Source organism: Balearica regulorum, unplaced genomic scaffold (assembly GCF_011004875.1).
Source record: "Balearica regulorum gibbericeps isolate bBalReg1 unplaced genomic scaffold, bBalReg1.pri S41, whole genome shotgun sequence".
Lineage (NCBI taxonomy): Eukaryota > Metazoa > Chordata > Aves > Gruiformes > Gruidae > Balearica > Balearica regulorum.
The window spans coordinates 8,206-35,089 of NW_022679031.1; the positions used below are offsets into that span (position 1 = coordinate 8,206).

General features: G+C 54.1%; 1 protein-coding gene across 1 annotated transcript; it reads left to right on the top strand.

Moving 5' to 3' along the window:
* Positions 1-944: 944 nt before the first annotated feature.
* AHNAK (AHNAK nucleoprotein) lies at positions 945-25,979 on the top strand. The gene is made up of 8 exons (XM_075741461.1): positions 945-1,192; positions 6,450-6,545; positions 6,679-6,832; positions 7,124-7,311; positions 7,403-11,869; positions 11,918-16,018; positions 16,256-17,056; positions 17,258-25,979. The coding sequence occupies exons 3-8, from the start codon at positions 6,679-6,681 to the stop codon at positions 25,865-25,867; spliced, it is 18,321 nt and encodes a 6,106-aa protein (XP_075597576.1). The 5' UTR covers positions 945-1,192; positions 6,450-6,545; the 3' UTR covers positions 25,868-25,979.
* Positions 25,980-26,884: the final 905 nt, after the last annotated feature.

Here is a 26,884-nt window from a genome sequence, read left to right on the forward strand (position 1 = left end):
CTCGGTTTGGGGGGGGAGATTTTTGGGGTTCATCTCATTTTGGGGGGGGGAGGGGGCTTCCCTCGAGGGGGGGAAAGATTTCGGGGTTCATCTCGGTTTGGGGGGGATAAGGGGGGGGAGATTTTTTGGGGTTCATCTCGTTTTTTGGGGGGTAAAGAAGATTTTGGGGTTCATTTCGGTTTGGGGGGGTAGCGGGGGGGGAGGGGGCTTCCCTCGGGGGGGGGGGATGGGAAGATTTTGGGGTTCATCTCGGTTTGGGGGGGGGTACGGGGGGGGTAGCGGGGGGGGGAGGGGGCTTCCCTCGGGGTGGGGGATGGGAAGGTTTTGGGGTTCATCTCGGTTTGGGGGGGGAGATTTTTGGGGTTCATCTCATTTTGGGGGGGGGGAGGGGGCTTCCCTCGAGGGGGGGAAAGATTTCGGGGTTCATCTCGGTTTGGGGGGGATAAGGGGGGGGAGATTTTTGGGGTTCATCTCGTTTTTTGGGGGGTAAAGAAGATTTTGGGGTTCATCTCGGTTTGGGGGGGTAGCGGGGGGGAGGGGGCTTCCCTCGGGGGGGGGGAGGGGAAGATTTTGGGGTTCATTTCGGTTTGGGGGGGGGGTACCGGGGGGAGGGGGCGGGGAATCCCCACCCCCCCTCCATGTGTGGGGGGAGGGGTGTCCCGGGACGAACTTTGCCGGGTGGGGGGTGGGGTGGGGGGGTGGGGGGGGGTGGGGGTGGGGGGGTGGGGGTGGGGGGGGGGTGGGGGGTCCCATCCTGTCCCAGCACCCACGATCCCCAGTGACGGTTCCCGGTCCCGTCCCGGGGCGGTGGCGGCGGTTGGTCCCACCCCAGGCGGGGGGGAGGGGGGAAGGGGGGGGGGGAGGGGCGTGGAAATTCTGGGTGGGGTGTGTGGGGGGGGGTGGGGTGGGGTGTGGGGGGGGGGGGGGGAAGGGCCGAAGCTCCGCCGGTTACAAGAGCCCGGCCCCGGCGGGGCGCGGCCACTCGCTGAAGCTCCCGCTGCCACGAACGGACCGACCGGGGACACCCGGGACACGGGGGAGTGAGTGGGGGGGGGGGAGAGAGAGAGAGACACGGACACGCGGGGACACGCCGGGAACGGGAGCCGGGTTATGGCCCAACCGGGGAGCTGAGACACCCACCCCCCCCCCCCCCCACCCCACCCACGCAGCTCGTTTTTCCACCCACCCCCCGGTAAGTACCGATTCGGGCTGGGCGGAGGTCACGCGTGGGGGTGTCCGTGGAGCGTGTTTCGGAGGTTGATCGTGGGGGGTCTCGGGGTTGTTGGGGGGGGGGGGTGGGGTGTGTGTCACGGGGGGGTCCGGGAATTGAGTGGGGGGGGGTGGGTACCCACGAGTGTTTTCGTGAGTGGGTCCGGGAGTTGTGCGTGTGCAGGGGTGGGGCGGGTCTCGCGGGGGGGCTCCGGTGGTCGCGGGGGGGGGGGGGTGGTGTCCCGGGTTTGTCCCACGAGTGTCCCGGGAACTCCGTGGGGTGTGGGTTTGGGGGGGGTGTGTGGGGGGGTGTTCCTGGTGGGCTCCGGTGGGGGAGGGGGGTGTCCCCGCGTGGGTCCGGTTGTGCAAGGGGGGGGGGGGGGGGTTGTGGGGGGGTGTCCCGGGGGTGCGTGGCGGGGGTGGGGGGGGGTGTGTGTGTGTTTCTCGTGGGCTCCGGGTGTGCAGGGGGGGGGGGGGTGTCCCCGTGGGCTCCGCGCGCGCGCAGGGCGTGGCCCCCCCCCCCCCCCCCCCCCCCCCCCCCCCCCCCCCCTCCGGCTCTGCCGCGCCCAGCCCGGACACGGGGAGTCCCCACTCGGGGCGGGGCCGTGGAGTTCCCCCCCCTCCCCCCCCCCCCCCCCCCCCCCCTCCACCCGTGCTTCCCCCCCCCTCCCCTCCCCCCACGGGGGTTCTCCCGGTACCGTGGGGGGGGGGGAATCCCCCCGGGATCCCACGCGGGTGCGGCTCCGCCGGGGCGTGGGCGGCTTCGCGCCATTAACGTTCATTAAGGGCCGGTTTCGGGGGGGGGGGGGGGGGGGGGGGCGTGAATTTTGGGGGGGCCCGAGGGCTGTTTGGGGCCTTTGCTGGGCAAGGGGGGATTTTGGGGGGGTCGTGTGTGTGTCCCCCCCCCCTCCCCTCCCCCCCACTGTGGTTTGGGGGGCGGCCGGCACCTGTGCACCTCCCCCCCCCCCAAATCTTCGTGGGGAGCCCCCCCAACTTTGTGGGGACCCCCCCCACAACTTCGTGGGGAGCCCCCGCCCTCCCCCCCCAACACGCTTTGATTTGGGGAAAGGCCCCACCGGAGCGGGTGCACCCCAAAAGGGACTGCAGCCCCCTCTGCCCCCCCAAAAACCAGCCCAGACTGTAATGGGGGGGGGGGGGGGACGGGGACACCCCGTATCTGAGCAACCCCCCCCCCCCAAAAAAAAGGGGGGGGAAAAGGGGGAAAAAAAAGGGGGGGGAAAAGAAAAAAACCCCAAAAACAGAAAGAAAAAACCAACCCCCCCCAAAAAAAAAGAAAAAAAAAAAGAAAAACCAAAAAAACCCAAAGAAAAAAAAACCCCCAAAACCCACCAACCCCCCCCAAAACACCAAAAAAAACCCCCAAAAACCCCCAAAAACCAAAAAAAAAAAAAACCTTTTGGGGGTGCGGGCAGGTTTGGGGCCCCCCCCCCCCCATCGCCCCGCGGCCCCGGCAGCCGGCGGAACCGGTCGGGCGGCGGCGGCGGCTCCCGGTGCCACCCGCGGCCTCGCGCGCCGGGGCCGGTTGAACCGGTGGGGCCGCGCCCGGGGCCGCAGGGGCGGGGCGGGGGGGTCCGGGGTGCTCTTGGGGTCTTCCCCCGGGTTGCCTTTGCTTTTTTTTTTTTGCCTTTTTTTGCCTTTTTTTGCTTTTTTTTTGCTTTTTTTCCCTGCTTTTTTCCTGCCCTTTTGCCTTTTTTTGCTTTTTTTGCTTTTTTTTTGCCTTTTCCCCTGCTTTTTTCCTGCCTTTTTGGCTTTTTTCTGCATTTTGCCTTTTTTTCCCTGCTTTTTTTCTGCCTTTTTGGCCTTTTTCCCTGCTTTTTTTCTGCCTTTTTGGCCTTTTTTCCTGCTTTTTTCCTGCCTTTCTGCCTTTTTTCCTGCTTTTTTCCTGCCTTTTTGCCTTTTTTTCCCTGCTTTTTTTCTGCTTTTTGCCTTTTTTTCCCTGCTTTTTCCCTGCTTTTTTCCTGCCTTTTTGCCCCTTTTTTCCTGCTTTTTTCTGCCTTTTTGCCCCTTTTTTTCCCCGCTTTTTTCTGCCTTTTTGCCCCTTTTTTTCCCCTGTCTTTTCCCCTTTTTTTTTTCCTGCCTTTTTCGCCTTTTTGCCTTTTTTTTCCTGCCTTTTTTCTGCTGTTTTGCCTTTTTTCCCTGCCTTTCTGCCTTTTTTTGCCTTTTTTTTTTTCCCTGCCTTTTTGCCTTTTTTTCTCCTTTTTCTTTTTTTTTTTCCTTTTTTTTTTTTTCTTTCCGTGGGTTTTGGCCACCGCGGGTTTTCCTGGGAGGATCCCCGGCCCCGCGTGCGTCACCGTCCCTCCCAGCCGCCGCTGCCCTGCCCGTACCCCCCGGGGAGCGCGGGCAGCACCCACGGTACCCCAAATTTTTTGGGGTGCCAAATCTCCCCCCAGCCAGCACCTCCTACCCCCCCCCCCCCCCAACCCCTCATTAATTAGCGGCTCCGTGTTAACGGGCTCCGCGCCGAACGCTGGTTCAGGGGAGATTTGGGGTGCTGGAAGGGGGGGGGGGGGTGTCCCCAGTTTGGGGGGGGGGGGGGGGGGGAATTTTGGGGACCCCCACCCCTGCTTTGGGGGGGGCTGTGGGGGGGGGTACCCCACAAAGGATGCTGAACCCCGGAGCCACCCGTGATGGGGGGGTGACGCTTTTTTTGGGGGGGGGGGGTGACGGGGGGGGGGTGTCCCCATGTCCGTTGTCCCCCCCCCCCGTGGCATCGCCGTGACAGCATCACACGTCCCACGGCGCGGGGGGGTGGGGTGGGGGGGGTGGGATTTTGGGGGGGGGCCGGTGATGTCGTCGTTCGCCGCTGGGTGACATCTCATCTCGGGGGGGGGGGGCACATGGGGACGGGGGGGGGGGAGAAGACTAAAAATACAGGGAAGGGGCAGCACGTGGTTCACCCCAAAAATAGCAGCAGGCGGTTGCGTTACCGCGGAGGACGCCGGCGAAGGTGTCCCCTCGGCGGCGAGGAGGAGGAGGAGGAGGGTGAGGAAGGACCTGCGGTCACCCAGGGTGGGCCAACCTGCTTCCCACCCCCCCCTCCTCCCCAAATCACCACCGCCGCGGTGGTGTCTCCGAGGAGGAGGATGAGGATGAGGAAGGAGCGTGGGTCGAGTTCGGCCCCTCCCGGCTGGGAGGAAGGCTGGTTGAGCTCTGAGTCATGTCCCCACCCAACCCGCGGGACCTTCTCCCCGGCTCCCTGACTCACAAACCTGTTTGTCCTCCGCCCCACGTCGAGCTTTCCAGATCGTTCGGTCACCCAAACGGTCCGTCCGGTGACACCACTTGCGTCGTCGCAACCTGGGTGAGGGTGGGACGGGACCTCCTGGGTCACCTCGTCCCGCCGTCTTCTCCGTACGCAGCCCACCTCCCAACGTCCCTTGAAGAGCCCCAAGGATGGAGATGCCACCGCCCCCCCCCCCGCGTGCTGGTTCCTGGGGACCCCCCCCCACTGCGAAAAGGTGGTTCCCCGTGGTCGGAGGGACCTGCTGCTCCACCGAGCTGGGGTTGTTCTTGCAGCCCGGGACACCATTTGCCGCCTTCGCAGGAAATCGATGGCTCATGGTCGACTTGGTGGCCACCAGGACACCCCCCCCCTCCAAGGACTTTTGTTCTGAGCTGCTTTTGCAGCCAGGTGGCCCCCCGACATTTACTGGTGCCTGAGGTTGCTCCTCCTCGGTTGCGGGACTTACCACTTCCCCTTCTTGAACCTCATGAGGTTCCTCTCTGCCCACTTCTCCAGCCTGGTGAGGCCTTTCTGGATGGTGGCACCACCCTCTGGCTTATCGGCTGCTCCTCCTGGTTTGGTGTCATCAGCAAACTTGTGCCTCGTCATCCAGATGATTAAAAACTGGGGGCAGCTCGGCTGGAGAGTGGTGGTGGCGGTGGGAGGGGAAAAACCCACCGCACGCCAGTCTCGCAGATGTCCTCAGGTTGCCCAAAGAGCTGGTGGAGTCTCCGTCCTTGGAGATAGTCGCAAGCGGTCTGGACGTGGTCCTCCACGAGGGTTGGACCAGGTGACCTCCGGAGATCCCATCCCACCTCGATCGTCAATCCGTGGTCCCGTGACGTGCTCGCTAGGCAGTTTTGAGGTTTCTTTGGGGCTTTGCAAGGAGACAACGTCATGCGCCAAGGGTGACGTTTGAACATCTGTGCGACCCTGTGAAGGGCAGCGCCTCCGTTGACCTTTTCCATGCCGGTGTCCTCGCTGGGTTTGGTCCTGCTGTGAACCTTCAGGAAGGGGATGTGTGGGTGTGCGCACGCGTAGAGTTGCGTCGCGGCCGTGCTCGACCGACGTCTTGGTGCCGAATGAGCTGCTCTGAGGTTCAGATCCTGGAGAAAAGGTCAAAAACCCCCAAATCTCCTCCAAAAAAACCCCCTTCTGCGTCCCTGTCTTCGCCGGTGCTTGGGAGAGCTGCGAGGGGCAGCAGATGTGGGTGAAGGAGATGTGGTGGGAAGCCGTTTATTTTTGGAGAAGCCCTCCCGTTGCCGGTCCAGGTGAGCCCCGAGCAGCTGGAAATACCGAGCTTCTCTCTAAATTTGGGTTCAAATTAAGGAAACGAGAACTTAACGAGGTGGGTTCGCTCTCGTGAGCCGCTTCGGTAGAGGCTTTGGAAGGATCTGGCCGGTCCCGTCTCTGCCCTTCGTGACCTTTGCGGCCGCGTCAGAAGGAGAATTTATTTTCTGTTTATTTCTCCTGCTCGCCTGAAGCTCGCTAGAAATGGAGAAATCCCTTCAAAACTTTTTTGCCACCTAAAAACGACGACTTTGGGGCCGTGGTCGGTCAAGGAGAAGCGGGTGAAGCAGGAGAGCTGACGTTGCGAAGCGACTGTTGCTTTTGTACTTCCCCACCATCCGGCTTTCGAATTTCTCTAGTTTCCATACAACGGCAGAGATGTCTATCGCTGAGGAGGAGAAGACCATCTCCAAGGACCGCGTTGGTCCAAGGCGATGACAACCTGCGGTGGGCGGTCAACGAGACGTGGTGGCCATTTGCCACCCACGGCCGTGGTGGTGACGTTAAGTTCTTAGGTAGCTTCTCTCTTCTTGTCCCGTTGACCCGAACCACGTGTCTCGCGACATGGGAGAGTCGTGACGTGGGGGCAACGGGGGGGACGCGCTTTGGTTCCCGTCCGGTCTGGGTATCGAAAGGTGGAAGGAAGGAAGAGGGAGTGGGAGGGAGAGCCGGAATTTCACGTGGACCCCTCTGATGTCTCCACCAGGCTGGGAAGGTGAAAACGAAAGGTGCTTCAAGGTCCGCAAGTGAAGGCAGAAGGATTCCTGGGGCGGATCCAGCCAGGACCAGCGTCCCAGCAAAGGTCAGTGAGATGGAGCTGCTTTAGCTCTTCTTCCTCAACGTCCCATGCTCAAAACCACCGTCTGTCTCCTCCGTCACACTTCCTTTCTTACCCTCTGCCTTTTTTTTTTTTTTTTTCTTTTCTCCTTCCCCAGATGGAGAAGGAAGAGGAGACCCGGGAGATCCTGCTCCCCAACTGGCAAGGCAGCGGCTCCCACGGCATCACCATCGACCAGACGGATGACGGGGTCTTCGTCAAGCGCGTGCAGCAAAACTCCCCGGCTGCCAAGATGGGTGTCGTGAAGGAAGGTGGGATCTTGGCGGAGGTTGCTGGGGAGAAGGTCATTTTTTTTTGGGGGGGGGGGGGAAGAAATGGGTTCTTTGTGTCTGTCTCTTCCATCTTGGTGGTGCCTCGGTTGCTTCTTTCGTCTTCTTCTTGGGCAATAACCCTACGGCTCAAGTGTCGTTGCTCCTCGTCTTGCTCGCGGTGGGGATGGGAGGGGTGTCTCCTCCCTGCTTCTCCCTTCCGAAATATCTCACTTCTCGCCCCTCTGCTCGCTCCCTGTTGTCCCCCGTCCCCCCCCCCCCCCCGCCTCCCAGGGGATCAGATTGTGAGCGCCACGGTCTACTTCGACAACCTGCAATCCGGGGAAGTCACGCAGCTTCTCAACAGCATGGGCCACCACACGGTGGGCTTGCGCTTGCAACGGAAAGGAGACAAATCTCCGCTGCCGGGACAGTCATGGTCACACGACGTCTTTGCGGCCAGCAGCCCAGAAGTTGTTCTGGTGAGCGATGGGGAAAGAAGGGACGAGGAGGAGGAGGAGGAGGAGGAGGGAGGAAGGTTCCTGGTGCTAACAAAGGTCTCTCCGTTACCAGAGTGGCGATGACGAGGAGTACAGGAGGATCTACACAACGAAAATCAAACCCCGGCTGAAGTCGGAGGAGGCGGTGGAAGCGGAGTGCGGTGGAACGCAGAGCAGGACCATTACGGTCACCAGAAAAGTGACGGCCTACACCGTTGATGTCACTAGGCACGACGGAACAAAAGACGTCGACGTCATCGGCCCAGAGTTTAAAATCCGGATCCCGACCAAGGAAATCACCCACGTGATGAAGACTGACGTCGAAACCGAGCCTGGGAAAACCGTGATTAAAACGGCACCGGGGAGAAGCACCATGGACTGGAGCATGGACATCAAAGGGGCACCTCCAGGACCAACGGTTGGATCTTCTGGCCAGAAGTTGGACGTCCACCTCGGCGAGGTTCAGTTCGGAAAACCCGGGATAACCGTGTCGGGAACGCAAATGAGGACTGAGATGGACCCTATGTTGTCGGAAAGCCGAGTTCCTGGTGGGGAGACTGGAAAATCTGTTACGGTAGAGATGCCGGGACATAACGTTTCTAGCACGACGTTCCTGGGCCCTCAAGGCAACTTGCCCAGAATCGAAGCAAATGGACAGATGGGAAACCTGGACGTGGGTTTTCACGTCAAGGGTCCCAGGTTGGATGGCAAAGGACACATTTCTGGCACCGACGTCCAAGGGGAGCTGCTGGGGGGTACGCTGTCACACGCTGATGCTTCTGCCCCTTGTCTTCAGGGAGATATCAAAGCCCCCGGAGTGGACGTTTCGTTACCGGTGATGGAAAATCCAGCTGTCGATGTGGGAAAAATCAAGTTTCCCGTTTTGAAAATGCCCAAATTTGGGTTTCCGACCGCAGGAGCTGGCATGGAAGCTCAAGCCCCGCAGGTGGGCACCGACGTTCCCATGCCGAAGCTGCAAGCTCCGTGCGTGGACGTTGCCTCCTCATCCGTCCAGGTCGCGGGACCTGAAGTTTCACCTCCTTCAGTCAAAGTCCCGAAGCCACAGGCGGACATGGGGTTGAAGGGTGCCCTGAAGGCCCCCTCCCCAGACCTGGAAGTCCCTGGCGTGGGTATCAAAGGACCCAGCGTGGAGCTCCCTGACGCAAATGTTCACGGCGGCAAGGGAAAAGTCAAAATACCACACCTAACCTTTCCAAAATTCACTGCCTTGGACTCTCAAGGGGAAGGTCCCGTTGTGGAAATGGTGCTCCCAAAGGGGGAGGTGGGGCCAGCAGCGTCCGAGGTAGACGTTGGCATTCCCGATGTGGCCATCAAAGGAGAATGGAAAGGTCCCAAGTTCAAGAAGGTTGAAACGCCCCAAATCTCTCTGTCGGATGTAAACTTGAACCTGAAGGGCCCTCAGGTGAAGGGAGATATGGGTGTCACCGTCCCCGGAGTGGAAGGGGATGTCAAAGGACTTGGCTCTAAGGGTCTAAAGATGGACGTAAAGGTTCCTGATGTCGAATTTGAAAGTCCAGAGGGTTGTTTGAAAGGGCCTGGTATATCCGCACCAGGTATGGACGTTAACGTGAAGGGACCTAAGATTAAGGGAGAAGTGGATGTTTCTATGCCAAAGATGGGTGGCAACTTGAAAGGACCTCAGCTTGACATTCAAGGCCCCAAACTGGGAGTGGACATGCCTGCTGTAGATGTCAAAGGCCCCAAAGTTACAATGCCAGAGGTACATGTCAAGACCCCCAAAATATCCATGCCTGACATCGATTTGAATCTGAGAGGTCCCGGAGTGAAAGGAGACCTGGATGTTTCTGCCCCAAAGCTGGAAGGGGAGCTGAAAGCACCTGGACTTGACATCAAGGGCCCCAAGGTTGACATTGGCGCGCCAGACGTGGACATCCACGGTCCAGAAGGTAAACTAAAGATGCCAAAGCTGAAAATGCCCAAGTTTGGGGTGCCCGGCCTGAAGGGTGAGGGCCCCAGCGTTGACGTGACTCTTCCAAAGGGTGAGGTGGACATTTCTGGGCCCAAGGTAGATATCGATGTGCCAAGCGTGGACATCGAAGGGCCAGAGGGAAAACTGAAGGGCCCCAAGGTCAAGATGCCAGAGATGCACGTCACAGCTCCAAAGGTCTCTGTGCCAGATGTTGATCTGAACCTAAAAGGCATCAAAGCGAAGGGTGACGTGGACGTTTCCATTCCCACCGTAGGAGCTGATTTGAAGGGTCCCCAACTAGAGCTCAAAGGCCCCAAGGTTGACATTGAAGCACCAGACGTGGACATCCACGGTCCAGAGGGTAAACTGAAGATGCCAAAGCTGAAAATGCCCAAGTTTGGGGTGCCCGGCCTGAAGGGCGAGGGCCCTGACATCGACGTGTCGCTTCCAAAGGGTGAGGTGGACATTTCTGGGCCCAAGGTAGATATCGATGTGCCAAGCGTGGACATCAAAGGGCCAGAGGGAAAACTGACGGGCCCCAAGGTGAAAATGCCCGACGTGAGCTTCAAGACCCCCAAAATATCCATGCCTGACATCGATTTGAATCTGAGAGGTCCCAAAGTGAAAGGAGACCTGGATGTTTCTGCCCCAAAGCTGGAAGGGGAGCTGAAAGCACCTGGACTTGACATCAAGGGCCCCAAGGTTGACATTGACGTGCCAGACGTGGACATCCACGGTCCAGAAGGTAAACTAAAGATGCCAAAGCTGAAAATGCCCAAGTTTGGGGTGCCCGGCCTGAAGGGTGAGGGCCCCAGCGTTGACGTGACTCTTCCAAAGGGTGAGGTGGACATTTCTGGGCCCAAGGTAGATATCGATGTGCCAAGCGTGGACATCAAAGGGCCAGAGGGAAAACTGACGGGCCCCAAGGTCTCTGTGCCAGATGTTGATCTGAACCTAAAAGGCATCAAAGCGAAGGGTGACGTGGACGTTTCCATTCCCACCGTAGGAGCTGATTTGAAGGGTCCCCAACTAGAGCTCAAAGGCCCCAAGGTTGACATTGAAGCACCAGACGTGGACATCCACGGTCCAGAGGGTAAACTGAAGATGCCAAAGCTGAAAATGCCCAAGTTTGGGGTGCCCGGCCTGAAGGGCGAGGGCCCTGACATCGACGTGTCGCTTCCAAAGGGTGAGGTGGACATTTCTGGGCCCAAGGTAGATATCGATGTGCCAAGCGTGGACATCAAAGGGCCAGAAGGAAAACTGACGGGCCCCAAGGTGAAAATGCCCGACGTGAGCTTCAAGACCCCCAAAATATCCATGCCTGACATCGATTTGAATCTGAGAGGTCCCGGAGTGAAAGGAGACCTGGATGTTTCTGCCCCAAAGCTGGAAGGGGAGCTGAAAGCACCTGGACTTGACATCAAGGGCCCCAAGGTTGACATTGGCGCGCCAGACGTGGACATCCATGGTCCAGAAGGTAAACTAAAGATGCCAAAGCTGAAAATGCCCAAGTTTGGGGTGCCCGGCCTGAAGGGTGAGGGCCCCAGCGTTGACGTGACTCTTCCAAAGGGTGAGGTGGACATTTCTGGGCCCAAGGTAGATATCAATGTGCCAAGCGTGGACATCGAAGGGCCAGAAGGAAAAGGCAAAGGTCTCAAATTTAAAATGCCTGAACTAAACATTCAGACACCAAAACTGTCCATGCCAGATGTAGATCTTAGTTTGAAGGCCCCCAAACTGAAAGGAGATGCAGATATTTCTGGTCTGAAGACCTCTGGAGATCTGAAGGGCCCAAAAATAGATGTGGAAGGTCCACAGGTGGATGTTGATATGCCTGAGGTAGACTTGGAATGTCCGGAAGGGAAAATAAAAGGCCCCAAATTTAAGATGCCTAAGTTTAATATCAAAGCACCTAAAATATCCATGCCGGATGTAGATTTGAATGTAAAGGGACACAAAATAAAAGGAGAGATGGATGTTTCTCTTCCAAAGGTAGAAGGTGACTTGAAAGAACCCAGTGTTGATATCAAGGGACCAAAAATAGATGTTGAGGTCCCAGATGTCAATCTGGAGTGTCCGGAAGCCAAACTGAAAATGCCGAAAATGAAATTGCCTCATGTTAACGTGTCTGGCCCAAAGTTTGAGGGAGCCGATATAGATGTCAACCTGCCAAAAGGAGAGATAGATATTTCTGGGCCAGAGGCAGATATTAAAGTGCCGGAGCTGGACGTTGCAGGACCAGAAGGAAAATGGAAAGGCCCCAAGTTCAGGATGCCGAAGCTGAATATCAAAACACCTAAAATATCCATGCCAGATGTAGATTTGAACCTAAAGGGACCTAAAGTGAAAGGAGACATGGATATTGCAGTTCCTAAGATAGAAGGAGACTTGAAAGGGCCAGAAATAGACGTTAAAGGCCCCAAAGTGGATGCTGAGGCGCCCAATATTGATTTGGAGTGCCCTGAAGGAAAACTGAAAGGCCCCAAATTCAAGATGCCCGAGATGCACATCAAGGCACCCAAGATCTCCATGCCCGATGTGGACATTAATTTGAAAGGGCCCAGCATGAGAGGAGATATGGAAGTCTCAGCTCCCAGGCTTGAGGGTGACCTGAAGGGTCCTGAGCTGGACATCAAGGGCCCCAAAGTCAACATTGAGGCACCCGATGTGGACATTCAAGGCCCAGAAGGAAAATTCAAAATGCCCAAGTTCAAGATGCCCGAGATGCACATCAAGTCACACAAGATCTCCATGCCCGATGTTGACTTGAATCTGAAGGGCCCCAAGCTGAAGGGTGATGTGGATGTGTCTGTCCCTAAGCTGGAAGGTGACCTGAAGGGTCCTGAGCTGGACATCAAGGGCCCCAAAGTCAACATTGAGGCACCTGATGTGGACATTCATGGCCCAGAAGGAAAATTCAAAATGCCCAAGTTCAAAATGCCCAAATTTGGGATGCCTGGCTTGAAAGCAGAAGGCCCGGAGGTGGACGTGAACCTGCCGACAGGAGACCTGGATGTCTCTGGTCCGAAGGTGGACATTGAGGGACCGGAGGTGGACATTGAAGGGCCCGAGGGGAAGTTGAAGGGCCCCAAGTTCAAGATGCCCGAGATGCACTTCAAGGCGCCCAAGATCTCCATGCCTGACATTGACTTGAACCTGAAAGGCCCGAAAGTGAAGGGGGATGTGGATGTGTCTGTTCCCAAGGTGGCGGGTGACCTGAAGGGTCCTGAACTGGACATCAAGGGCCCCAAAGTGGACGTTGACCTTCCTGACGTTGAGCTGGAAGGGCCAGAAGGGAAGCTGAAGGGCCCCAAGTTCAAGATGCCCGAGATGCACATCAAAGCACCCAAGATCTCCATGCCTGACGTTGACTTCAATCTGAAGGGCCCCAAGCTGAAGGGTGATGTGGATGTGTCTGTCCCTAAGCTGGAAGGTGACTTGAAGGGTCCTGAGCTGGACATCAAGGGCCCCAAAGTCGACATTGAGGCACCCGATGTGGACATTCACGGCCCAGAAGGAAAATTCAAAATGCCCAAGTTCAAAATGCCCAAATTTGGGATGCCTGGCTTGAAAGCAGAAGGCCCGGAGGTGGACGTGAACCTGCCGACAGGAGACCTGGATGTCTCTGGTCCGAAGGTGGACATTGAAGGACCGGAGGTGGACATTGAAGGGCCTGAGGGGAAGCTGAAGGGCCCCAAGTTCAAGATGCCCGAGATGCACTTCAAGGCACCCAAAATTTCAATGCCTGACGTTGACTTCAATCTGAAGGGCCCCAAGCTGAAGGGTGATGTGGATGTGTCTGTCCCTAAGCTGGAAGGTGACCTGAAGGGTCCTGAGCTGGACATCAAGGGCCCCAAAGTTGACGTAGATGCACCCGATGTGGACATTCACGGCCCAGAAGGAAAATTCAAAATGCCCAAGTTCAAAATGCCCAAATTTGGGATGCCTGGCTTGAAAGCAGAAGGCCCGGAGGTGGACGTGAACCTTCCAAAAGGGGATATTGATGTTTCTCTCCCAAAGGCAGATATCGATCTGCCAAGTGTGGACATTGAGGGTCCTGAAGGAAAACTGAAAGGTCCCAAGTTCAAGATGCCCGAGATGCACATCAAGACACCCAAGATCTCCATGCCTGACATTGACTTGAACCTGAAAGGCCCGAAAGTGAAGGGGGATGTGGATGTGTCTGTTCCCAAGGTGGCGGGTGACCTGAAGGGTCCTGAGCTGGACATCAAGGGCCCCAAAGTGGACGTTGACCTTCCTGATGTTGAGCTGGAAGGGCCAGAAGGGAAGCTGAAAGGCCCCAAGTTCAAGATGCCCGAGATGCACATCAAGGCGCCCAAGATCTCCATGCCTGACGTTGACTTCAATCTGAAAGGCCCGAAAGTGAAGGGGGATGTGGATGTGTCTGTCCCTAAGCTGGAAGGTGACCTGAAGGGTCCTGAGCTGGACATCAAGGGCCCCAAAGTCGACATTGAGGCACCCGATGTGGACATTCACGGCCCAGAAGGAAAATTCAAAATGCCCAAGTTCAAAATGCCCAAATTTGGGATGCCTGGCTTGAAAGCAGAAGGCCCGGAGGTGGACGTGAACCTGCCGACAGGAGACCTGGATGTTTCTGGTCCAAAGGTGGACATTGAGGGACCGGAGGTGGACATTGAAGGGCCTGAGGGGAAGCTGAAGGGCCCCAAGTTCAAGATGCCCGAGATGCACTTCAAGACACCCAAGATCTCCATGCCTGACATTGACTTGAACCTGAAAGGCCCGAAAGTGAAGGGGGATGTGGATGTGTCTGTTCCCAAGCTGGAGGGTGAGTTGAAGGGTCCTGAGCTGGACATCAAGGGCCCCAAAGTGGACGTTGACCTTCCTGACGTTGAGCTGGAAGGGCCAGAAGGGAAGCTGAAGGGCCCCAAGTTCAAGATGCCCGAGATGCACATCAAGGCACCCAAGATCTCCATGCCTGACGTTGACTTCAATCTGAAGGGCCCCAAGCTGAAGGGTGATGTGGATGTGTCTGTCCCTAAGCTGGAAGGTGACCTGAAGGGTCCTGAGCTGGACATCAAGGGCCCCAAAGTCGACATTGAGGCACCCGATGTGGACATTCACGGCCCAGAAGGAAAATTCAAAATGCCCAAGTTCAAAATGCCCAAATTTGGGATGCCAGGGCTGAAAGCAGAAGGCCCAGAGGTGGACGTGAACCTTCCAAAAGGGGATATTGATGTTTCTCTCCTAAAGGCAGATATCGATCTGCCAAGTGTGGACATTGAGGGTCCTGAAGGAAAACTGAAAGGTCCCAAGTTCAAGATGCCCGAGATGCACATCAAGGCGCCCAAGATCTCCATGCCTGACATTGACTTGAACCTGAAAGGCCCGAAAGTGAAGGGAGGTGCTGATGTTTCTGTTCCAAAATTAGAAGGTGACTTGAAAGGACCTGAGGTGAATATCAAAGGTCCCAAGTTGGATGTCGATGTTCCTGATCTTGATGTTGAAGGTCCTGAGGGAAAATGGAAAGGCCCCAAGATAAAAATGCCAGATATGCATATTAAGGCGCCCAAGTTTTCTATGCCTGATATAGACCTCAACTTGAAAGGTCCCAAAATGAAAGGAGAAATGGATGTTTCTGTACCGAAAATAGAGGGTGATGTCAAAGGGCCGGACCTGGAACTTAAAGGGCCCAAAGTGGACATAGAGGCTCCGGATATTGACCTAGAGTGTCCAGAAGGAAAGTTAAAGGGTCCCAAATTTAAGATGCCCGACATGCATTTCAAAGCCCCCAAGATCTCCATGCCAGACTTTGATCTGAACCTGAAAGGCCCCAAAGTGAAGGGGGATGTGGACGTTTCTGTTCCAAAACTTGAGGGTGACTTGAAAGGCCCGGACGTTGACATCAAGGGCCCTAAAGTGGATGTTAATGTTCCTGACGTTGACCTAGAGTGTCCGGAAGCAAAGTTGAAAGGCCCCAAGTTCAAGATGCCTGAAATGCACTTCAAGACACCAAAAATCTCCATGCCTGACATCGATTTGAACCTGAAAGGCCCCAAAGTGAAGGGAGATGTGGATGTTTCTGCCCCCAAACTAGAAGGTGACTTCAAAGGCCCTGATGTGGATATCAAAGGTCCTACACTGGATATAGAAGCCCCTGATGTGGATATAGAGATCCCAGAGGGGAAGCTGAAAGGCCCCAAATTTAAGATGCCTGAGATGCATTTTAAGGCTCCCAAGATCTCCATGCCTGACTTTGATCTGAATTTGAAAGGCCCAAAAGTGAAGGGGGACATTGATGTTTCCGTGCCCAAGTTAGAAGGTGACCTGAAAGGGCCTGAGGTTACAGTAAAAGGTCCAAAAGTGGACATAGAGGCTCCGGATGTTGACCTAGAGTGTCCAGAAGGAAAGTTAAAGGGTCCCAAATTTAAGATGCCCGACATGCATTTCAAGGCCCCCAAGATCTCCATGCCAGACTTTGATCTGAACCTGAAAGGCCCCAAAGTGAAGGGGGATGTGGACGTTTCTGTTCCAAAACTTGAGGGTGACTTGAAAGGCCCGGACATTGACATCAAGGGCCCTAAAGTGGATGTAGACCTTCCTGACGTTGAGCTGGAAGGGCCAGAAGGGAAGCTGAAGGGCCCCAAGTTCAAGATGCCCGAGATGCACTTCAAGACACCCAAGATCTCCATGCCTGACATCGATTTGAACCTGAAAGGCCCGAAGGTGAAGGGGGATGTGGATGTGTCTGTTCCCAAGGTGGCGGGTGACCTGAAGGGTCCTGAGCTGGACATCAAGGGCCCCAAAGTGGACGTTGACCTTCCTGACGTTGAGCTGGAATGCCCAGAAGGCAAGCTGAAAGGCCCCAAGTTCAAGATGCCCGAGATGCACATCAAGGCACCCAAAATTTCAATGCCTGATGTTGACTTCAATCTAAAGGGCCCCAATCTGAAGGGCCCCAAGCTGAAGGGTGATGTGGATGTGTCTGTTCCCAAGGTGGCGGGTGACCTGAAGGGTCCTGAGCTGGACATCAAGGGCCCCAAAGTCGACATAGATGCACCCAATGTGGACATTCACGGCCCAGAAGGAAAATTCAAAATGCCCAAGTTCAAAATGCCCAAATTTGGGATGCCTGCCTTTAAAGCAGAAGGCCCGGAGGTGGACGTGAACCTGCCGACAGGAGACCTGGATGTCTCTGGTCCGAAGGTGGACATTGAAGGACCGGAGGTGGACATTGAAGGGCCCGAGGGGAAGCTGAAGGGCCCCAAGTTCAAGATGCCCGAGATGCACTTCAAGGCGCCCAAGATCTCCATGCCTGACATTGACTTGAACCTGAAAGGCCCGAAAGTGAAGGGGGATGTGGATGTGTCTGTTCCCAAGGTGGCGGGTGACCTGAAGGGTCCTGAACTGGACATCAAGGGCCCCAAAGTGGACGTTGACCTTCCTGACGTTGAGCTGGAAGGGCCAGAAGGGAAGCTGAAGGGCCCCAAGTTCAAGATGCCCGAGATGCACATCAAGGCACCCAAGATCTCCATGCCTGACGTTGACTTCAATCTGAAGGGCCCCAAGCTGAAGGGTGATGTGGATGTGTCTGTCCCTAAGCTGGAAGGTGACCTGAAGGGTCCTGAGCTGGACATCAAGGGCCCCAAAGTCGACATTGAGGCACCCGATGTGGACATTCACGGCCCAGAAGGAAAATTCAAAATGCCCAAGTTCAAAATGCCCAAATTTGGGATGCCTGGCTTGAAAGCAGAAGGCCCGGAGGTGGACGTGAACCTGCCGACAGGAGACCTGGATGTCTCTGGTCCAAAGGTGGACATTGAAGGACCGGAGGTGGACATTGAAGGGCCCGAGGGGAAGCTGAAGGGCCCCAAGTTCAAGATGCCCGAGATGCACTTCAAGACACCCAAGATCTCCATGCCTGACATTGACTTGAACCTGAAAGGCCCGAAAGTGAAGGGGGATGTGGATGTGTCTGTTCCCAAGCTGGAGGGTGAGTTGAAGGGCCCCAAAGTGGACGTTGACCTTCCTGATGTTGAGCTGGAAGGGCCAGAAGGGAAGCTGAAGGGCCCCAAGTTCAAGATGCCCGAGATGCACATCAAGGCACCCAAGATCTCCATGCCTGACGTTGACTTCAATCTGAAGGGCCCCAAGCTGAAGGGTGATGTGGATGTGTCTGTCCCTAAGCTGGAAGGTGACCTGAAGGGTCCTGAGCTGGACATCAAGGGCCCCAAAGTCGACATTGATGTGCCAGATATGGACATTCATGGCCCAGAAGGTAGAATAAAAATGCCCAAGTTCAAAATGCCCAAATTTGGGATGCCTGGCATGAAAGCAGAAGGCCCGGAGGTGGACGTGAACCTGCCAACAGGAGACCTGGATGTCTCTGGTCCGAAGGTGGACATTGAGGGACCGGAGGTGGACATTGAAGGGCCCGAGGGGAAGTTGAAGGGCCCCAAGTTCAAGATGCCCGAGATGCACATCAAGGCGCCCAAGATCTCCATGCCTGATGTTGACTTCAACCTGAAAGGCCCGAAAGTGAAGGGGGATGTGGATGTGTCCCTTCCTAAGCTTGAGGGTCCTGAGCTGGACATCAAGGGCCCCAAAGTCGACATTGAGGCACCTGACGTGGACATTCATGGTCCGGAAGGTAAAATAAAAATGCCCAAGTTCAAAATGCCCAAGTTTGGCTTTTCTGGGTTGAAAGGAGAAGGCCCAGAAGTTGACGTAAATCTACCTGAAGCCAACGTTGCTATTTCTGGTCCGACAGTTGATGTTGCTGTTCCTGATCTGGACATTGAAGGACCAGAAGGAAAACTTAAGGGCCCTAAATTTAAGAAGCCTGACATGCAATTCAATGTTCCTAAAATTTCTATGCCAGATATTGACTTACATTTGAAAGGCCCAAAACTAAAAGCTGACGTTGATCCTGCTCTTCCCAAAATCGAGGGTGAGCTGAAAAGCCCTAAGCTTGATATCAAAGGGCCGGAACTTGATGTTGAGGGACCAAAGCTTGATCTAGAAGGAAAGACTAAAAAATCCAGGTTTAAACTTCCTAAATTTGGCTTTTCTGGTCCTAAAGTGCAAAGCCCTGATGTGGATGTGAAACTCAAAAAACCTGACGTTGAAATATCTGGCCCAAAAGTTGATGTTCATGCTCCGGATGTGGATTTACAGGCAAAATCAAAAGGGTCGAAATTTAAAATGCCTTTCCTGAGTATTTCATCCCCTAAAGTTTCAATGCCGGATGTGGAGCTAAATCTGAAAGGACACAAACTAAAAGGAGAGTTAGATGTTGCCAGCCCGAAGCTGGAAGGAGAACTGAAAGGTCCCGAGGTGGACATCAAAGGCCCCAAAGTCAATGTCGAGGCACCCGACGTGGACATTCATGGGCCGGAGGGTAAACTCAAAATGCCCAAGTTCAAAATGCCCAAATTTGGTGTGTCTGGATTTAAGGGTGAGGGTCCAGAGTTGGAGGTGAACCTGCCAAAAGGCGAGCTGGATGTGTCCGGTCCCAAGCTGGATATCGAAGGTGCTGGTTTGGAAATTGAAGGGCCAGAGGGGAAGCTGAAGGGTCCCCAATTTAAGATGCCAGAAATGAACATCAAGGCACCCAAGATCTCCATGCCTGACATCGACCTGAACCTCAAAGGCCCCAAAGCAAAGGCAGATGTGGATGTCTCTCTTCCCGAGGTGGATCTGAAGGGCTCAGATTTGCACGTGAAAGGACCGAAAGTGGATGTAGAGGTTCCTGACCTCGACATTGAAGGTCCCAAAGGAAAATTGAAAGGCCCCAAATTTAAAATGCCTGAAATGAATATCAAGGCCCCCAATATTTCCATGCCAGACTTTGATTTGAATTTGAAAGGTCCCAAGTCAAAAGGAGGTGTGGATGTCGATCTTTCAGTGCCAAAACTGGAAGGGGACTTGAGTGTGCCGGATGTTAATATCAAAGGACCAAAGGTTGACATTGATGTTCCAGAGCTGGATGTTGAAGGGCCGGAAGGAAAACTGAAAGGTCCCAAGTTTAAAATGCCAGAGATGCACATCAAGGCTCCCAAAATTTCAGTGCCTGATGCCAGCTTAAACCTCAAAGGTCCCAAGCTGAAAGGAGACATAGATGTTTCTGCTCCAAAGTTGGAAGGGGATTTGAAGGCTCCTGACATCAATATTGGAGGCCCCAAGGTCGACATTGATGTGCCAGATGTGGACATTCATGGCCCAGAGGGTAAACTCAAAATGCCCAAGTTCAAAATGCCCAAATTTGGGATGCCTGGCTTGAAAGCAGAAGGCCCGGAGGTGGATGTGAACCTGCCGACAGGAGACCTGGATGTCTCTGGTCCGAAGGTGGATATTGAGGGACCGGAGGTGGACATTGAAGGGCCCGAGGGGAAGCTGAAGGGCCCCAAGTTCAAGATGCCCGAGATGCACTTCAAGACACCCAAGATCTCCATGCCTGACATTGACTTGAACCTGAAAGGCCCGAAAGTGAAGGGGGATGTGGATGTGTCTGTCCCCAAGCTGGAAGGTGACCTGAAGGGTCCCGAGCTGGATATAAAAGGACCCGAAGTAGACATAGATGTTCCAGATGTGGAGCTTGAAGGACCAGAAGGAAAATTGAAAGGCCCCAAATTTAAGATGCCAGAGATGCATTTTAAGGCTCCTAAAATTTCTATGCCGGACTTTGACCTGAACCTGAAAGGCCCGAAAGTGAAGGGGGATGTGGATGTGTCTGTGCCGTGTGTGGAAGGTGACCTGAAAGGGCCAAAAGTTGATATTAAAGGTCCCGAGTTGGATGTTAGTGGCCCAGATGTTCAAGTCGAGGGCCCAGAAGGAAAGTTAAAGGGTCCCAAATTTAAGATGCCCGACATGCATTTCAAAGCCCCCAAGATCTCCATGCCAGACTTTGATCTGAACCTGAAAGGCCCCAAAGTGAAGGGGGATGTGGACGTTTCTGTTCCAAAACTTGAGGGTGACTTGAAAGGCCCAGACATTGACATCAAGGGCCCTAAAGTGGACGTTGACCTTCCTGACGTTGAGCTGGAAGGGCCAGAAGGGAAGCTGAAAGGCCCCAAGTTCAAGATGCCCGAGATGCACATCAAAGCACCCAAGATCTCCATGCCTGACGTTGACTTCAATCTGAAGGGCCCCAAGCTGAAGGGTGATGTGGATGTGTCTGTCCCTAAGCTGGAAGGTGACCTGAAGGGTCCTGAGCTGGACATCAAGGGCCCCAAAGTCGACATTGAGGCACCCGATGTGGACATTCACGGCCCAGAAGGAAAATTCAAAATGCCCAAGTTCAAAATGCCCAAATTTGGGATGCCTGGCTTGAAAGCAGAAGGCCCGGAGGTGGACGTGAACCTGCCGACAGGAGACCTGGATGTTTCTGGTCCGAAGGTGGACATTGAGGGACCGGAGGTGGACATTGAAGGGCCTGAGGGGAAGCTGAAGGGCCCCAAGTTCAAGATGCCTGAAATGCACTTCAAGGCGCCCAAGATCTCCATGCCTGACATTGACTTGAACCTGAAAGGCCCGAAAGTGAAGGGGGAGGTGGATGTGTCTGTTCCCAAGGTGGCAGGTGACCTGAAGGGTCCTGAGCTGGACATCAAGGGCCCCAAAGTGGACGTTGAGGTACCCGATGTGGACATTCACGGCCCAGAAGGAAAATTCAAAATGCCCAAGTTCAAAATGCCCAAATTTGGGATGCCTGGCTTGAAAGCAGAAGGCCCGGAGGTGGACATGAACCTGCCGACAGGAGACCTGGATGTCTCTGGTCCAAAGGTGGACATTGAAGGACCAGACGTGGACATTGAAGGGCCCGAGGGGAAGCTGAAGGGCCCCAAGTTCAAGATGCCCGAGATGCACATCAAGGCGCCCAAGATCTCCATGCCTGACATTGACTTGAACCTGAAAGGCCCGAAAGTGAAGGGGGATGTGGATGTGTCTGTTCCCAAGGTGGCAGGTGACCTGAAGGGTCCTGAACTGGACATCAAGGGCCCCAAAGTGGACGTTGACCTTCCTGATGTTGAGCTGGAAGGGCCAGAAGGGAAGCTGAAGGGCCCCAAGTTCAAGATGCCCGAGATGCACATCAAGGCACCCAAGATCTCCATGCCTGACGTTGACTTCAATCTGAAGGGCCCCAAGCTGAAGGGTGATGTGGATGTGTCTGTCCCTAAGCTGGAAGGTGACCTGAAGGGTCCTGAGCTGGACATCAAGGGCCCCAAAGTCGACATTGAGGCACCCGATGTGGACATTCACGGCCCAGAAGGAAAATTCAAAATGCCCAAGTTCAAAATGCCCAAATTTGGGATGCCTGGCTTGAAAGCAGAAGGCCCGGAGGTGGACGTGAACCTGCCAACAGGAGACCTGGATGTCTCTGGTCCGAAGGTGGACATTGAAGGACCGGAGGTGGACATTGAAGGGCCCGAGGGGAAGTTGAAGGGCCCCAAGTTCAAGATGCCTGAAATGCACATCAAGGCGCCCAAGATCTCCATGCCTGACATCAACTTAAACCTGAAAGGTCCCAAGGTGAAAGGAGACGTGGAGCTTTCTGCACCTGATCTGGAAGGCCCTAAGGTTGAGATTGATGCTCCCGACCTTGACATCAAAGGCCCTGAAGGGAAGCTGAAGGGCCCCAAGTTCAAGATGCCCGAGATGCACATCAAGGCTCCCAAAATTTCCACGCCAGACTTTGATCTGAACCTGAAAGGTCCCAAAGTTAAAGGAGATGTCGACGTGTCCATGTCAGGAATTGAATGTGAACTGAAAGGGCCGGAGGTCAATATCAGTGCTCCTAAATTAGACGTAGGTGCCCCTGATGTTGATATTGACAGCCCAGAGGGTAAATTTAAGCTTCCTAAATTCAAAATGCCCAAGTTTTCCATGCCTGGCTTTAAAGGGGAGGGTGTGGATGTGGATGTGAACCTCCCCAAGGGAGACATTGACATTTCGGGCCCCAGCATAGACGTAGAGGCTCCTGATCTGAATGTGGATGGAAAAATCAAAGGTCCCAAACTTACGATGCCTGAAATGCACATGAAGGCTCCCAAGGTCTCCATCCCTGATGTTGACTTCAACATCAAGGGGCCTCAACTGAAAGGAGATGTAGATGTTTCCGGACCCAGGCTTGAAGGTGATTTGAAAGTACCCCAAATTGATGTGAAAGCCCCCAAAATAGACATCGAGGCTCCCGATGTGACCATCGAAGGGCCAGAAGGGAAACTGAAAGGCCCAAAATTCAAGATGCCAGAAATGCACATCAAGGCGCCCAAATTCTCCATGCCCGATGTTGACTTCAATCTGAAGGGCCCCAAGCTGAAGGGTGATGTCGACGTCTCAGGACCAAAGTTGGAAGGGGATTTGCAGTGTCCGGATGTTGACATCAAAGGCCCCAAGTTGGACATTCAGGCACCGGATGTGAACATCGAAGGGCCGGATGGAAAACTGAAAGGCCCAAAATTCAAGATGCCAGAAATGCACATCAAGACTCCCCAGATCTCCATGCCAGACATAGACTTGAACCTAAAGGGACTGAAGCTGAAAGGAGATGCGGATCTTCAGGGCCCAAAGCTCGAGGGAGGTCTGAAGGGTCCTGAAGTTGATATTAAGGGCCCCAAAATAGATATTGAGGGCCCAGAGGTTGACGTCGATGGTCTGGAGGGAAAAATGAAGCTGCCTAAAATGAAGCTGCCCAAGTTTGGCTTAAAAGGAGAAGGCCCTGACATGGATGTGAACCTGCCAAAGACAGAAGTCGATCTTTCGGGCCCCAAGGTAGACATCAGTGTCCCAGATGTGAGCGTCGAAGGTCCAGAGGGCAAACTGAAAGGTCCTAAACTGAAGATGCCAGAAATGCACGTGAATGTTCCTAAAATCTCAATGCCTGAGATAGACTTGAATCTGAAAGGCCACAAAACGAAGGGAGGCTTTGACATTTCAACCCCAAAGATAGAAGGCAACCTGAAAGGTCCTGAAGTTGATATCAAAGGCCCAGAATTTGGAGTCAGAAGCCCTGAAGTTGATGTTGAATGTCCCGACCTGAACTTTGAAGCCCCAGAGGCAAATGTCAAATTTCCCAAGTTTAAGAAGTCAAAGTTTGGGTTTGGGATGAAAAGCCCGAAGGCAGAAATCAAGGTCCCCGGGGTGGAAGCGGATTTACCCGAGGCGGAGCTGAACGTGGAGTCGCCTGATGTCAGCGTCGCTGGCAAGGGTAAGAAGAGCAAGTTCAAGATGCCAAAACTTCATATGAGTGGTCCTAAAGTTAAAGGAAAGAAAGGAGGGTTCGACGTGAATGTGGCTGGTGGAGAGCTCGATGCGAATTTGAAATCTCCTGACCTGGATGTGAATGTAGCTGGTCCGGATGTGACGATAAAAGGCGATGCTGCAGTGAAGTCCCCCAAAGGAAAGAAACCCATGTTTGGGAAAATCTCCTTCCCAGATGTTGAATTTGATCTTAAATCGCACAGATTCAGAGGGGATGCTTCCGTGGCAGTCCCAAAAATAGAGGGGGAACTTAAAGCGCCTGATCTAGACGTCTCTCTGCCGACTGCCAAAGCTGATGTAAAGGGCCCGAGTCTCAACGTGGACATTGAAGGTTCTGACGTGAGCCTGAAGAAACCAAAGTTCAAACTTCCCAGTGGGCAGGTGGGCGTAGGGGACGTGAAAATTGAGGGCGACCTGAAAGGACCCACCATTGATGTTGCTGTTCCCTCGATCTCGGTACCAGATGTCGACTTAAATGTGAAAGGACCAAAAGTAAAAGGTGAAGTTGGTGTTCCTGGAGTAGAACTGGAAGGTCTGAAATTGCCCAAGGTGGGGAAAATGGGTCTTGGTTTGGAAATGCCGGATGCGAACTTGGATGTCTCGGTCCCAGCCGTGGAAGGAAGCGTGAGCCTCCCTTCGGCTGATGTCAACCTCCGAGGTGTTGATGTAAAGCTCAAAGGGCCCCAAATCTCTGGACCTGATTTTGATGGAAACCTGAAAGGACCAAAAATAAAGGGAGATCTGGACGTTTCGAGTTCTGTGGAAGGGCCGAGCGTCAGCGTGGACACACCAGGCATTGACATTGGAGGCTTGGGAGGAAAGCTGAAGCTGCCAAAGTTTAAATCCCCCGCTATAGAGGCACCTGATCTGAGCGTGAAAGGAGGTGTCGACTGCTCCGTCCCACAAATGGAGGCAGATGTGAAAGCCCCAGGTGCAAACCTCAATCTCGGCATCCCAGGCGTCAATATCAAAGGGCCCTCGGTGGATGTTTCTGCCCCAGATATGGATGTAAACCTGAAAGGACCAAAGTTGAAAGGAGATCTTGATGTTTCTGCTGGCATTAAATCCCCCAAAGCATCAGTGGACGCATCCGATGGCGGCTTTGAAATTCTGGGTGGCACGATCAAGCTCCCGTCCCTCAAGCTCCCCCAGTTTGGTGTTTCCAGTCCTGGTGTGGATGGAGCAGATGTAGGCATTGGTCTTGAAGGTCCTCAAGTGAAAGGAGGCCTGAAGGGCTCAGGGGTTGGTGTTGGGATGGAAGGACCCAACGTGGAATTGAAAGGGCCTAAGTTTCAAATGCAGTCACCTGGCGTTTCCTTGTCGGACGTCGACCTGAAGCTGAAAGGACCAAACCTACGGGGTGACGTAGATGTCGCCGGTGACATCAAAGGTCCAAAAGTCAACGTGGAAGCACCTCGTGTCGACATTAAGGAACCCGGAGCAGGTGTCCACCTCGAGGCTCCCACCGTGGATGCGTCCGCACTGAAAGTTTCTGGGTCGGGTTTTAACGTCAATGTAAAAGGGCCGAAGATCAAAGGTGGTGCCGCTATCTATGGAGAAGCGGTGGCACCAGCTCTGAGCGCTGGCGGGGGAACTCTTCACGTTACCGGCCCGAAGGTGGGAATTGGAGGTCCCAGCATCACCACAAGCAGCCCAGAAAGCAGCTTGGGAAAAGTATCGTTCCCCAAACTGCGAATGCCTAAATTTGTGTTTTCAGACCACGAGGTGAAGGGCAGAGAGAGGGGGGTCGACGTAGAGTTCCCCGGGGCGGATGCTAACCTCCAGGCCGATGTCGCAGAACTCGAGTCGGAGGACGTGGATGTCAGACTAAAGAAATCCAAAATCAAAATGCCCAAGTTTAATTTTTCCAAGCAGAAGGGAAAGAGCGGAGGTTCCCCGGAGGTTTCTGGATCTGTTTCGGGATCGAAAGGTGACCTGAAGAGCTCCAAGGTCAGTTTGGGGTCCGCAGAAGGCGAGCTCGATGGTGGAGAGGGCCTGTCGTCGGCGAAAGGGAAGTTCTCCCTCTTTAAAAGCAAGAAGACGCGCCATCGGTCGTCGTCCTTCAGCGACGAGCGCTCGTCCCACTCGACGCCCACGGGAACGCTGGAGCTGGAGAAGGGAAAACAAGGCAAAATGAAATTTGGGACGTTCGGGGGGATCGGTTCAAAAACTAAAGGTTCTTACGAAGTGACGGGAAGCGATGAGGAGACGGGGAAAGCGCAGGGCAGCGGGGTCTCATTAGCGTCCAAAAAATCACGTCTTTCCTCTTCTTCCAGCAACGACAGCGGGACGAAGGGGGGTTTCCATATGCCCGGGGTGGAGCTGACGGTGGCCAAGAAAAAAGAGTAGCGTGGCTGTACATAAGTGCCTGTGTATATAGGGTTGCCCCCACCCCACTTTCCCGGGTTTGTATATACTTTTTTTCCTTTTTTTTTTTTTTTTTTTTTTTTTTTTTTTTGTAGCTTGGGCTACTTTCAACCTGAGCGAGCCGGGGCTGGGGGGCGGGAGAAGCAGCACGGTGGGCTGCCGTGGTGGGTCCGGCCATGTCCAAAGCTTCTCTGCGCTCGAGATATCAGCTTGTGCATGAAATGCTGAGAGCTTAAGTTTACTAGCAAGCTGCTTTTTTTTTTTCCCATTTTACTGAATATTTTCAGTGCTTGGTTCATGGAAATGAGGTTGGTTTTGGTTTGGGTTTTTTTTGTTTGTTTTTTTTTTTTTTTTTCTCCTTCATCTTAACAACCTGGGGGTTTTTTATTAGCTTTTATTTGCAGGGCTGAAACTTCTATCATATTAAATAGATCTATTTTAAAAAAAAAAAAACAACAAAACACAAAACACACAAAAAAAAAAAACAAACCCCACAACCAAACCACCCTGTAACTGAGACGCGTCCATTAAACTCCCGCTATGGGCTTGGGAAAAAAAATAATCCGCGTGTTTCCCGTGGTTTGGTTGCATAAGGGCACGATATCAAATAACCTCCGGCGGCGGAAAGGACGGTTTTACGAGCAAGTAGCTGACTCATTTGTGCAAGAAATGTCTCAAAAAAAAAAAAAAAAGAATTTTATGTATTGCCACTAAGTGACCGAGCTTGATTTTTAATTATTATTTTTTATTATTATTATTTTTATTGATGCATTCTTCGTTGCCTCTATGCATTCGTTGCATTATTTGTATTATAAGAGGGGGAAGGAAGAAAAAAAAAAAAAAACCCAAAACTTGTCTCACAGCCTGAAAACTTTTCCGGTGTTTGGTATAATTTTTTTTTCTTAATAACACAAGATTTAAAAAAAAAAACCCCAGCAACAATAAAACAAACAAAAGCAAACACCACCCCCCCCCTTTCAGCACTTTAATGGCGAATTA